The sequence below is a fragment of the Anser anser genome (assembly GCF_964211835.1).
Source record: "Anser anser genome assembly, chromosome: 4".
NCBI lineage: Eukaryota > Metazoa > Chordata > Aves > Anseriformes > Anatidae > Anser > Anser anser.
The window spans coordinates 46,464,984-46,479,346 of NC_139724.1; the positions used below are offsets into that span (position 1 = coordinate 46,464,984).

The window sequence follows — 14,363 nt, forward strand, 5'->3', positions numbered from 1 at the left end:
AGCCTGAGGAAGACTTGGGCTTACTGCTGCTCTGTGCACGTGGGAAGCTGAAGCACAGCACAGCCTCGGAGGGGTTATAAATAAAACACTGAGCAGCTACAGGAAAAAATGGAGTGAGAGCGGAGAGAGGAGGACCACAGGCAATGAAGTAGCCTGTGCTCAAGTGCACGCTTGAAAATTCAGAGGACTTTTTATGTGGGCGTCTGTTTTGCTTGCTTCCCAGTAGAGGGATGGCCTGCCTGCCCAGCGGCCGCCTGTGCCCAGGTCGCCTCCAGCAGCAGTCCCTGGCAAAGCACTCATCCCATGGAGCTTTGCCTGCCACCACTGTTGCAGGGACCTGGTAGCTGAAAGCCACTCGGGGGGTTGTGAATATTTCAGTGTTTCAGGAGGTAAACGTATGTCTTTGCTTTTCCAGAGAGAGCAGATGTTCCATCACTTCACTGGCTCTAGGTACAGTTTCATTTCCTTAATCTGTATTGCACTAGTTTTCCAGCTGCATATAAATACCTTAGTCATGTCTGCTGATACAGCTAAAATGTCGTTTTTTCTGGGTGGCGGGGCCTTAAGAAAAAAAAAAGGTATCTTTTTCATTTTAAGGCAATTTAGGTCATAACAATGATTGGTGCGTTAGTGGGAAATGCCTTAAAACCAGTTATAAACGCAGATCCTGGCTTTTAGATTTATTTATTTTTTAAAATAAGTTTGTAACAGGCTGGTAGGTACTCCTGCAGTGAGCTGCTGGGCATAGACCCTGGCGTTATGTGCCAAGCAGGGGCACTCGCAGTGCTGCCGTGGGACTCGTGAGTTCAGAGGTGCGCCGAGGTGGGCGGCTGGGCAAGTTTTCATTGGCACCAACACCCGGCAAGGTCTGAAAAGTGCCTTGCCTTTTTTATTATGCTGGGCAGCAGTAGCTGGGGGATGCGAAAACAGATTGTGTGATGGCTGAGCTCAGTCCCCAGGCAGCGGTGTGTGGCAGCTGGAAGGTCGGCTATGGCTGTTTTGCTGGGGACTCGTGCAAGCAGGGGTAGGGGAGGCAGGGTGCTGACAACCAGCAGGAGGGGAGTGGAGTGCAGGTGACAGCAGTTGTGTACGGAGAGTGACGGGTCTTACTTACCTGATTGCCTTCTCAAGCAGCAGCTGTGTCACCAAGGGCTGCTTAAAAGCGGGGCTTCAGCTGCCGGCCGTGCAGGTATTGCACTGACCTCCTGTGCCTGAGGCTTGCAGCGAGTGCTAGCGCCTTCAGCTTGGGGCTTGGCTTCTCTGCAAGGCTCTCAGAAGAGTGTGCTTCTGAACCGGCTTGGCGATGGAGGAGGGATAAGGTTCTCGACACGGCTGGAGGAACGTGCGCTTCAGGTGAGCGTGAGGCTCATTTGGCAGAAACCCGGGTGCCTTTGTCACTTAGCGCCGATGGCAAGTCCCACCTCGCCTAACCCTGTAGGTTTGGTTGTTTGTCAGGTATCTGAATGGACGGAGAGCTTCCAGACTAACTTCAGAGTGTCCCCTGATATGTGGCTTCTTGAATAAAAAGAAGCTTGGGCAGTCTTTGGTGGGGAGCAGGCGTGTGTATCCCCAAAGGAATTGCCTTGGTTTGCAGTTGTCAGATGTTGTTCGATTATCCACAGTTAATTTTAGTGTATGCATAACTTAACAAACACAATAAAATGCACAACATATGTGAAAGCAGCTAGAGATATCACTTTATGTAGGATTTGAAAAGAAGTTTCAAATACTTTGAAGGTAGTATAGTTATAGATGTATATGGATAGTTACCTGTGGATTAAGGCCACAAAAGGATGCAAGGGTGCTGAGAGGGACACAGGTTTGTGTCTAAGCAAGCCATGGGGTCTGCCTGGGTTGTGTGTTATGGAAGTTAAGTTTCTTTGTTGTTGTGTGCCCTGGGCCTGTGTTTTTTTAGGAAAACAGAGAAAACAGTGCTGCAGAAAAAGGAATGAAAATCTTATGTATTCAATTCTTGCCTGCACAAGCACACCAAGCAATCCTGTGAAAAATGAGCAAAGAAATTAGTTTTTCCATTCACCTGGAAGAACTTGAAACTACCAAGTCGGGTTCTTAAAGACACTTTATAGTCTGTGGGATACGTTTGGTATGGAACAAGGAGCACTGAGCTTCCCACGGCTGTGGAAATTCAAGGGCACTGTGCCACATGGGCAGGGATGCCGTGAAAGCTGCAATTACTCATTGCTGCCCAGCTTCTCTTATCCAGGCGCACAGTGGTGGAAATGTAAAACAAAACAAAAACACACAAAAAAAACGTTCTCTAGACCAGAGATCTGGAGGCACTTAGAGCATGGCCGTGCTTCGTTGCTTTGCTGAGAGGCTGGGTGAGGAGGAAGGCTTCCTGTGACTCCCTTGCAGGCGGGAAGGGTTGGGAACAGCGGTGGGACGTGCTGGACATTGTGTGCCCTCCCAGACTTGTTTGAGTAGGTTTTCAGGTAACTATGAGGTACTTTCAGACAACACATAGTGCTTTTCATCTCAGGATTGTTCATTATTTTAGTACAGACAATACCTATGCTGTGCCATTTCAGCAAATTCTGAAACTGAGGGCTGATTTTTGCCCAGAGAGAAGAGTGGACAACAGAGTAACATTCAAATTTATGCCTGTTTATCCCAACATTGTTCATAACCTTTATGGAAATGCTGTGTATCACTTAAAATGCCAAGAGTGGAATGAAAATTGTGCTATCGCTTTGTACAGGAGTTTTCTCAGAAATGCAAACACGATTGATGTCTGCCAGCCAAACATTTTGTAAGGAATGTACCACCCCCTGTTGAATTCTACAGGATCACTTTGTCAAACCCTAAAACACAAATCCGTACAAACTCTGTGGGTTTTCTAGAAGGATCTCCTGTCCTGCATCATTAAAACAGAGAGCGAGTGAGCATGGGTGACAGCTCCCAACAGTTTTGCATCAAGAAAGAAACAGTCCCAATAAATTAGACGACTGTTGCTGTTCCTCTTCTGCAGCACAAAATCCAGCTTGCTGGGGCAGAACGTGTGGCCGTGGACTGCCTCGATGAGGCTCGTGGCAGGATGCCCAAGATAATGGAGCAGCAGCAGGGACGGAGCCTGCTATGGGGCTTAACCCAATGGGCAAATCGGGTCCAAGGTGTGGAGGCGCGACTGGGCTTGAAGTGCCCAGCTGGACACAGTGACTGTGTGACCGCTGAGGCTGTTTTGGGGAGGAGGCGAGTGCTGAAAATGACTTGGCTGTGTCATCAGCCCTGAGGCTGCAGCGGGTAATTAAAATACATTAATATGGCTTTAACGATGGGAAAATTAAGATCGTCTTCATTTGAAGAAAGCACTTGATCACAGGGGGATGACCCTGTATTTTAGCAAGGTTCTGTGGAATTAAGCTAGAAGCTTTTTTTGAGGGTGTGCTGAGGTGCCCGCCGTGTTGGCAAGCAGACAGAAGCTGGAGTTTGAGCAGTGGCCTGCCTTTGGAGGACTCCTCCAGGCAGTCAAAACTCACAGTTCACTTTTTTTACTCATAAAGTACATATTTCCCAAAATGTAATGAAAGTGTAATAAGTAATATTACGCTTCAGAACCTGAAGTCCAAGGACAGGCAGTGAATACAACTTGGTCTTGTTTCCGTTCCTGGATTGCTGTTTGAGTAACAAGCCTGCCCTTGCGCACTGTTTCCTAGGGAATTCACTTGTCTCTGCTTCTGGCTATCAGCTCCTTCAGCTGGTTGTTTGCGTTTTGGTTGGACACGTAGCCAAGCTGGGTGCAGAGGGTCCAAGTAAAGATATCGGTGACTTGGAGATCACAGGTGGTATTTTAATGGCAACAGCACCAAGTGCAGCTCTCAGTAGTGGTGTGTTACTTTGCTCTTTACTTTTTTTTACTGTGTCTTTTGAATCCCACTTTCAGTATCGTATTAAAAACTTCAGCAGGCCTTATTTTCTCTGCCTGGCTTTACCAAGAAGCATTGCTACGTAGAAAGAACAAGAACTGAATATGGAAAGCACTGAGATGTTGACAAAATAAAAGGGCTTTCTTCCCCATACAAAACATAGGCTGTCTTCCACCTTGCTTTCTAATACCAGAAATATTTTTTGGCCCTGCGGTCATTAGCAGCCCCCTTACCTATGCATGTTTTTTACGGTGTAATTAGAGGCTTGTGGGTAGCCAGTGAGGAAGGTGAGGTAGGCAGCCTTCACAGGGACTGTTCCCTCGTTGTAAAGTGAAGATGGCAAGTTGCTAACAAGGGACCTGTTCCCTGTAATCTCACGTAATCCCTTGTGTGCATTAGGCTAATACCGATATCAGGTCAGCGTCGAGTGGCCTGAGGGAAGCAGCGCTGGAGTATTCCCAATCCCATACTCATTCTAAATGATGAAAATGTTGCCTTGAAATTCCCCAACTATTAGGGATGGCAAGCAGTTCAGCGATAATTGCTTCTGTCTACAGCCTGACCCTTGCACACTGCTCTATCTATCGTGATGAGCTTTTTAATGATCTTTCTCTTTTCCCATTTCAAGGGAATTTCAACGCTGTAGGAGGTCTGTGCCCATTAAAAGGGCCCATCATGGTGACTTTTGTCTCCCTTCCTTTTATTTACTTGGATCTGGTACAAGTGATGCCTGGCTCCTCAAGCAACAAAATGAATAGCTCACAGGAGAGCCTTGTTAGTCTTTAAATGAAAATAATTGGGTTCTTTTAGCCTATTAGTGCTTAAGAATAGCCTGCTCTAAGTCCATTACCCCTGGGATAAAGGCCGTATTTGCAGCTGAAGGAGCAGCATGTACAACACGGCTAGCTGCTAAGGAAAGCAGCTTTCGGAGTTCTCCACCAAGCCCAGTGCGGTGGCTCGTGGAGCAGGTGAAAACTGAGTGACCCCAAACTGCACTCTTGAAATGCTCTTTGCTCCCCAGCTGGCAGTCGGAAAACACTTCCAGAACAGACTGGGGCTTTCTGGAGTTGCTCTCCTGCCCTCTCTGGCTCGGACCGCCAGCACCACGGGAAAGGCAGCCTGCTGGGGCCCAGTCTGCGAGGGCAGTGCTCAGAGCAGGCGCTCATCACATCCAGGGAAGCAGCCAGCCCCAGCTGTGCACGGCAGGATGGAGGTGGGCAGAGACACGGGTTAGATGCACCGTCTGCCCTGTTGTCCTCGCTGCAGCAAAGGGCAAGCTGCTTTGCTGGCCAAGGGAGCAGTTGGTTGCCAAAAAGTGGTGAACTGCAGGAGTTGGTGCTGGCAGAGGATGACTGAAAGCACAACCTGGGGAGTGAAATGTGGTAACTGGCCGCAGGGAGTGTGATTTGAAGCACCTGCCTCAGTATGTTGCTGCTGGCTTTTTTCAGGCTTTGCCTTGCTGGAGCCTGGAGCTACGTCTGGAAAGTGAACCGGTCCTGACCCTGGGGTCTCGGTTGGCAGTGGGCTTTTCCTGGCTTTGAGAAGTGGGTGGTTAATAGTTGGTAAAAATCTAAATGCTGAAACACACCTGCTTTTGCTTGCTCTGATATCCACCATCTTCTTTTGCCACGTATCTTTGTTGTAAAGATGTTGCACAGGACAGTGGAGATCTGGACAGACCTAAACTCTTCTGCCGCTAGCGTGATGCTAATAATAATGAGCAGCAGAAGCCCAAAAATCCTGGCAGTGTCCCTAATGTGAGGCGGTGTCCCACCCTTTACGTGGATCTTGTAGCTGTCTCAGTTTAATAATAGAGAGAAGAATCCCACCAGGCTGATAGCGGCTGTCAGTCGTTTGACTGGCACTCGCATTTAACAGGCCTCTTGGCCAGAGAGATGTTAGGCCTTGTCTGTATGTTACGGAGCAGCTGTGTGTCAGTTAACGTGCACTGAAGCTCAGTCGGGAGGGCTGTGCCTCGAATATCAAGCAGGAGCGTTTGGAGGCTTTGGTGCCTGCATTGCTTTTCCTGGATGATAAAGCAGTTTGTGTTTGGAAGTAATTTTCTTTATCCTAAATTCTTCTCAGCACTTGCTGCTTGTTAGTCTTTGCATAAATGAGAACACGAGCCTTTATCTTACACTCAGGAGGGGGGTCATCAAATTGTAGCAAAAACGTGTGTTTGAAAATGGACATCTGCTTGATCCCATGGAGTGGAGTAATACCACATCGGTTGACCTTCTCACCTTTAAAGAAAAGAAACAAATAAAACTTAGCCTGGAGCAATCACGGACAGAAACTCTCCTTCGGAGAAGGAAAGGAGGTTGTCTAGGGGTGAGGTTCCTCATTTAGAGCTGTGGAAAGGTTCTCCTTTGTCCTTGTGCTAAGTGTGTTTGGGGGCAGACCCTCTTCAGCAGGGCTCCAGCAGCGTGTTGTGGCAGCAGAAATGATGGTCGCTCTCTTCGTTCCACGTAGGTCCAAGCCTCTCACAGGCACCTCTGCTGGCGCAGGCAGAAAATGAGGCCGAACCAAGGACTTGTGACCTCAGGAACAAGGCTCTCAGTGCCTCTTACCATGGGAGTAGTTTTTCATAAATCTTCATAAAATAAAAATCTATATTTTTTTTCCCCACAAATGCTGAATTGCAGGTTAACCCCATCCAACTCGGGAATCATGCTGTGAGTGTTGGTGTACCTCTTGGGCTTCTGCATGGCACGGTCAGAAATATCGTCAGCAACTGCCCTCCCTGCTCCCTGTATCTGTCCGGCCGCACAGAGGGAGTAACCCCGTTGGTTTCCTGTATTTCCTTGACAGCGCTGTGTTAAAATGTAAAAATTATCAGAATTGGAGTAGGAAACTAATGAAGAGAGCAGCAAAGTCATAGATATGAGATGATGATGATTGTCAAAACCTATGCTAATATTTTACAGCTTAATTTGATCGATGTAACAGTTAAAACAGCAGCCTTGAACAGAATGCTTTTGTGAACAAGGTGATTTATCTCAGCAAATGCGTTCACATAAATGTTTTAAAACAAAAGGACAGATAAATCTGTCTGGAGCCCACACGTGGTAGAGCTGCCAAACCTGCCACCTGTTAAAGATTTTAATGACCTGTTCTGTATTTAATGGAAAAAGTCAAATTAACGCTGTCATTAGCCTTTGCTGAGACTTCCCTCATCTCAGGAGCTCGGAGATAGCATTTAGCACGTGCCTCTCAGTGGAGCAGCTCTGCTCTTCTAATTAAACAGCAGCAAGCTGGCAAAGCGAGTGCGGTAGGTGCTGTAAGAAGGGCTTGGGGCTCTTTTGTGGCAGCAGGAGAAGGGCTCACCTCTCTGCCCCTCTCTGGGGCAGCCTGTTGTAAAAGGGAAGGAAGAGGCTTTTGCAGCATTGCGGACACAAAACAGGTGCCCAGGGAAGCGTGGCATCCCCTGAGAGGCTGCAGAAGATTTACATGCTGTTTTTTTTTTTTTGCTGTTTTGTTTTACCATTGGCAAGTTAAATGTGTGTTGTAAGGGCCTTAGGTTGCCATCTCAGGTTTTGCTTATTGTGAAGAACATAGGAAAATGGATTCTAGTGTGAATCCCCACTCTTTTCCATCCAGGAGTATAGGGGAGGCTTGGTTCCTTGTTCGTCCTTCCCTGCCTGTGATTTCTCACCCAGGAATGCTTTCCACATCCAACACTCAGCTGCAACTAAGCTAGGTGCTGACCAGACCAAAGCTGTCTGGTGTTGCAGAAGGGATGTAAGGCAGGAAGGTGCTGTAAAAAGTCAAAGCCAGGAGGACAGGAGATGGAATAGTAAGGGAGAAAGCTGTACGGAGAGTTGTGCGGTACTTGGGGAAACTTGGCTGGAGCATCCTCAGAGCTTTTAAAGACAAACAGGGATTGTTGAGAAGAAGACGACTGGGAGAGAGGTGAAGCCATGGTGACAGTGGGCATAATTCAAGTTCTTGAGGTTTTGACTGACACAAGACAACTGCTCTCTGCTCACATCAATGCTGATGTAGTGGTATTGCTGTATTCATTTGGCAAAGTCAGTGTCCGTGTTTCCTCGTGAGCTCGTACGTGTGCCTGTCTGTGAGGACTTGCTGGCTCAGTGCGTAGTGCTCAGTGCGTGCCCCTCAGCAGCAGGGCTGTTTGTGTTAGCCTGGGGATTCCTTGTGCCTGATGTCAGAAATGGGCTCCTGCCATTTGCGTGGGGATCGGGCATGGGCAATAATAGCTGTTAGTTAGCAGTGCTGGGCTTGCAAAACTGAATCCTTAAAGTAAAATATTAAAACCTCATTAAGTACCTTCACTGCGTATTCCCACTTCAAGAGATTTTGAAGGAGCTTTTTCCCAAGGGCTCAAATGTGAGACGGGAATTGCGGAGCTTTCCCATTGGTCTTCTGGCTGACCACCAGCTCCCATCAGACAGAACCAGGTGGCAGTTCTCACAAGCAACCTCTACATTTGGGATGCCCACTCCCCTTTTCTCACAGCATCCTGATCGCTACCTCGCTCTCCCGTGATGATCCCTTTCTCCAGCTGCAGTCAGAGTGCTCAGACGGCTGATATCAGCTGTTTTTTGTTCTTGGCCAGTGGAAAGGACCCTTTCCAGCAACAGCTTGAGGCAGGGAACCATCCGGTGGCCTGAGCGCTGCTGGTTGTTTGCCAGAAAATCTGCTGTTTGCTTTCTGTTCACCCGCTGTGGGAGCTTTGTCTTGGTTTCTCCGCTGACATAAATTGCGGTTCATCCTCCCTGTTGGTGAGGGATATTGCAGGCTGTCTCGCAGACTTCCATGGTCATTTATATTTTGGTAATTTATTAAAATAGCAACATGGAATCTAAGCTATTTATATGAATATAGCATGGAACAGAGCAGCTGCTGCAGTGCAGTTAATTACGCTGGCCTCCAGTCACCCCAAATCCATTTTTACCCAAGTCAGTCTGGCACTTGGCGAGGTCCCCCAGCAGGTCTGTAGGAAGCTTGACACACTCCTGCGGGGAAGCAGATCAGCTGTGTTTCGGTGCTTAAATGCCCGAAGCCACAGTAACCCCCTGTACGGTCAACCGTGTTGGGCTACTGTGGCCCCTGGGTGCGCTGCTTGACCTGCAGCAGCTCCCGCTTAACTTGGTGGAGATCCCTAATTACTGAAATTAGGGGATGTCTGCCGCTCTTGGTTCTTACACAGTTAGTCTTCTGCGCATTCTTTTTGAAAAGCATGTGTTGCAGGGATACTATTCTCAGCAGACTGACAGAAATGAACTGACAACCCTTTACTTTTCTCACATTGAAACCTGCAAAACCTTGCTTGCATTCCCCAGAGCAATTCCCCCCCTTCTTCTCCAAATGGCAAAGCACTAAGGCATACTCAGCTACAGCACCACGCAGTAACCTCCTGATGACACTGTGTGTTTATGCTCTCCAGATTTGCAGATGATGTTGTACAAGTGTGTTCCAATTGATAGATACTTCTGTAGTGTCTCTTGTGCCCAAGAGCCTAGTGTTTAGAAGACCACCTTATGTTTTGTCTAAAGCATCTGCTTTCCATGGCAAATTCAGGATGTTGAAGTACCACGTCAGTGTTTTATGGACTCGTGTTCATCCAGTAATGAAGTTTGCTCTAGTTAGTAAATTTACTTTTAATCAGCCAAAATTCCCTGCTCAATATTTAAGCTGCCTATTAAAAATGTTTAAGGATACTTTTCAAAACCAAAATACGTGGAGAAAGGAACAACTAGGTCTCACATCAAAGCTATAGAAATGTGCAATCTGGTTCAGGTATAAAGATGAGAAACTACCTGAGAAGTCCAGTTTTAAATTAGAGAAGGTGTCACAGAACAGAAGAAACAGGCTAGTTTGCTTTGAATTCAATAAAAAAAAATGGAAAAAAAAAACATGCCATACGCAAATTGTACAGCTGGAGAAGCAACCTGTAATCAGCAAATGGTGTTCTTTGTTGGCGTTAATTGTTCAGGTAGCTCAGAAGACCCCAGACTCCCAGAGATGGGCTCACTGCTAATGAGCAGCGCTGATAATGAGTGTCCTCCCTCAGACAAGTGCCTCACACCGGCTGCCCGGAAGCAAAGTGGGATGTGTAAATGTTTCTGTGGTATTTGCAGTGCAGTAGTATTTCTAAGCTGTGCTTGTAAACATTTATTATCTAGACAAAATATAAACAGCACATAGATATTAAAACAACAAGCCATGTAGGCATTAAAAAAACCTGGAAGAGATGGATAACCCTTGCTGTTAAGCCCTAATATTTTTTCACATGAAAGTGCAGTTCATTCTTTAATGAAAAAGTGAATGATGATAACTTTATAGGATAGATCAACTCCCCTGGAATGTGCTTGCTAGCTGAAAGCAAACAAGAACATTTGCACAGGAAAGAGAAGAATCAGTCAGTGGAAGCGTCTGCCACTTCTCTGACCACTTGCTGAGAAAGTCGTTTCTGCAATTGGCAGGTCCCCTGCAGCAGCGTGAACCTTTGCTACTGACTGACCTGGGAACGCCGTGCCCACTAGCAGGGTGCTTGGCAGCATGCGGCTTCCTTGGAAAGGAGCTGCGTGTGGTGGAATTGTAAGGGCTTTCACTTCTCACATTCAGCATGGAAATCCAGCAAACAAACACAATCCAAACAGCCTTGAATCATCCCTTGTCTCCAGATGAGAACAGTTAGGAGTTAATGATTCCTGTTAAGTATGTGCCTTCGTCTGCTTCTGAAACACTTTGGTGCTGAAGACCCTGCAGTTCAGCTCTTGACTGTTTCGTGTCCTGTTCACATTGGACTTAAGGAATAGAGGTGGTCGCCTGTATGTAAGTGACAGCCAAACAAGGTTTCTTCTGAAAAAAGGCAGCAGGTGAACCTGAACAGGTTCAGGCTGAGGCTACTGCGGTTCAGAGGAGATTGTCCATGCTCTTTGTTGCCAGCCTGGGGGACAGAAGACAGCATTTGTCACTGATAATTAGTTATCTGGTGCCTTGTATGGTGTGCCAGGTCTTGCCAGTCTGCTCTGAAATGCCTCTGTAATGATGCACCTATTTCTTTTCTGCGTTGTTTTCTGACAAGGTATTGCAGTTAGTGTTTCTACAGATTCTTACACTGTTTTCCCCCTAAATTAGTCCTCCCACAGTGTGAAAGCATAATGCACTTGATTATCATTAGCATTCTCGTAATTTTAAATGTTTTTCTTTCCATCATGGACTTGATCCTGATTCTTTCATTCAGCCATGGGCGTTTAGCCAAGGAAAGAGCATAAATTATATTGGCGTTACCCTTGGAGGTAAGGCAGCTGCATGCAGTGACTACTGGTTCCCCACCTTTTCAAAACAAGATAAGAACCAAGATGGAGTAGACAGTTCAGTTTTAGGGCCTTTTTTTTGTTGTTGTTGTTTTGTTTGTTTTTTTCTGCCTCTGAATCCTCTTGAAAAATGTTTAGTTCAATATTTAATGACTGACTTGGTTTTTCACCTGTTCAATCATACATGCTGCATTATATCTCTGCTGCTGTTTCTGTCAAGGCTGTCACCGGAGAGCTCTGTGTATAAACATGAGGCTGTACTTGAAACTGTCTGCTGCCAAATACCATCCTTTCAGGCAATAATTGAGGTTGAGGCCCCGATATTCTCCGGACTACAAGTTAGTAAATTTTCTTTGCAAAAGGTCTGTAAGACGTGTTCCCCAGCATTCTGATGCAATAAAAAGCATTGTGCTGGCTTTTTTCTTTGGTGGTCAATATAAAAAATAAAAAAAAAAGAGAATAGTTATATCTAATAAGCTAAATTTCTGCTTGGAAGGAAGATATTCTAGAGGTAAGATTGTTCCATAATTGCCTCTGTCCTCTGCAGTAATACCTAAATACAGTAATTGTTGCCTATTGAGCAAAACCTAATGAAACCTAATTTTATCAAAACTTTCACGCATGGATCTAATTAGGTGCTCCCATGGGTGTTACTCATGAATTTTCTCACCCCAGTGCCTCGCACCCTTCTGTGATGAGCTTGGGAAAGAAGAGGAAAAGGAGCAGAGTTCCTTGCAGAAGCTGCTGACATTTAGGTGAATATGCTCATTCGCTAGGGAGAAGCCAGGAGAGCAGGGGTAAAACAGAGGTGTTAAAGCTTCGTGAGATGCCACAGAAAATCATCCTTGGATGGAAAAGCTGCTTCATGTGGATTCAAGATCTGTCTGAGTCCCTTAGAATAGCAGGCAGAATGGAGGGGGTGGGAGGACAGGGTGTTAAGGCTTCCTTTCACCAGGAAGGTAGTGGTTAGTGCTGAGAAATAGATGTAGAAAGAGAAAAAGCTTGTAATAATTTCAGATGGAGTCAGGAGATGGTCATTCTTCTCGCTTTCCCTTACTGGAGAAAAAAAATCCAGAGGCATACAATGTGTGAGTCTCAGTTTTTAGGGAAGCAGAGTCTTCTGTGGTGTTACAGCTTAATTTGGTGTCACCTTGCTGTCTCTTGGGGAACAAAAAGGAGTTTAGTTGTTTTTTTAGTGGCTGCTCAAGCCAATATTGTTTTGTTCTATGGGCAAGAACTGTATGTTGGGCAGAGAGAGGTGCTGAACCATAAAGCAAGGTATGGCAGCAGAGAAATGTACAGGTTCTTTACACATACCCTAATCCCGTTGTAGGGAAATGGACAGCTCTCTCTGTTAGGTCAGGATACGTGTTTTGGTGCTTGTTACCATGCAAACAGTACGTGTGGTATTAACCTCTGTGGAAGTGAATTTGCTTCTTGATTAGAAAATTAAGCAAAAAGCTTAGACTTTAACCTTTTCTTAAGTAAAGGAAAGGTCCCCTTTATAGTTCTCTTTGGGGAATTTCTGGGAACTGAACAGCAACTCTCATTCTTCCACAGAAACAAACCTGAGTAATGTGTTAACGTAGTGGGAGGAGAAAATGTCAAATGCAATGGAATTTATGCCAGAAAAACTTATACTATCTGTTGACCCCATTTTATCCAACCAACTCTATTTCTTCTGCAGTTTCTCTGTCTGTCTGCGTTCCTGGTGTGTTACGTCCCCCTCCTCAGTGTGCCTCTAGCACGGCAGCATTTTTTTGTCTCTCGCATTGCACGCTGCGCAAGTATGGCTGGCTACAAAACTGCAAGATGGTGGCTGCATTACCTGCAGTACATTGATCCAGAGATCTGTTTACTTAGCTGGTATTAAGATCATCATACTTCAATGCAGAACATCTGTCTCCTTCATTCTTATGGTAATTAGATCTGTGGTGACTGTTACTTGTTCCCGTTGTCGTACTGTTTGTTGTTCTGTGCGCCAGGAAACCGGACGTGCTGTGCATTGTGCACTGCAAGTTCTGTACGGTTCATATTGAGTAAAACCTCTTTCCATTACGCAGTGTTTGGCAAAGGGACTGAAAACCCGTAACGCACGTAGGGATCCCTGTACAGAGCTACTTCCCCTGTGCAGTGGAGAAGTGCTCCAAAGCTGCCCCAGTGCCTCGCTGGGGCGAGCAGCGAGCGCGCTCGTGGTTGAAACCTTTTGGGCTCGGTGGCGGTAACTGCCCGCCTGCCGCTTTGTCGCTCAGCACTCACACCGAACGAGCCGATATGTGATGGCTGCAGGTTTTTTCCTGGCAGGGAAAAAACATAGGAAACTTTTGCTGCCAAAGCAACACAGGCACTTCTGCAATGTGGTTAACCAAGCTGTAGCAGCAGACAGAGGAAGAAACCTTGTGAAGATCCTCTGAGTCCACTGCGACTGCACAAAGGTATCAGAAAACTCCTGGGAAGCTTCCCACAAAACAAAACACACAGAATTAAACACAGCATTTGGTTGCAAGAGGAAAGAGAATGTAGTAATCTTTGATAAATCTTGTTGATAGAAGTTGGAAGGGCGAGGAGAACACCTGATAGGAGCGACTGCTGATAATGTGGACTTGAAGTAGCTTTCTCTAAGGGGTGGCAGGACAAGCTGTAAGGGAGCATGCAGACTGGTTGAGCCTTGTAGAAGTGGGTTAGCATAAATGCCAGAAACACATCTGGGCAAGAAAGCAGTTCACTTCCTCATGTATCAACAAGCTTTTTGAGTAAAATCCCTCCAGATGTATAGAAAATCAGGTATTTGTAGTCAGCATCTTGGAGGGCATGGGAACTCCTTTTCCCATCAGCTTCCCTGGGAGCAATGGAGTCCCTCTTGGACACGGGTGATGAGTGTGGGGTAAAACCTCCCAGGTGAGGCTGTAGTACTGCGATCCTAAGCCAAAGTGGGTTTATGTCATTCTTGCTGCACTGCAGTATTTTGGCAAGCACATCATTAAGTGGGCCTTCAGTTAGAGGCTGAGTATATGCAGATCTTAAACTTTCTTGAAACTTCTTTTATTCTATATGCAATATAAAACCAAGCTTGAACTAGTTGAAGCTTCGCAGCTCCAACAGCCCATGGTCCTCCGCATATGTGTTTAGAAAAACATATGTATGTATTTCATATGCTTCAATGTTTCCAATAGTAGTTTTAAAAATACTAAAA

The 14,363-nt window shown here is 46.1% G+C and overlaps 1 protein-coding gene across 7 annotated transcripts in view; it reads left to right on the forward strand.

Annotated features, from left to right (window-relative positions):
* ARHGAP24 (Rho GTPase activating protein 24) overlaps positions 1–14,363 on the forward strand; it is a 181,852-nt gene that overhangs the window by 42,418 nt on the left and 125,071 nt on the right. Inside the window, exon 1 of one of the 7 annotated variants that reach the window (XM_083836012.1) lies at positions 8,868–13,089. The exons of the other annotated variants lie outside the window; for them this stretch is intronic. Within the exon in view, the coding sequence (XP_083692138.1) occupies positions 13,087–13,089 (3 nt within the window). The 5' untranslated portion in view covers positions 8,868–13,086. Of the gene's footprint in view, positions 1–8,867; positions 13,090–14,363 lie in introns of those variants that run through there. 7 annotated transcript variants of the gene reach the window in all.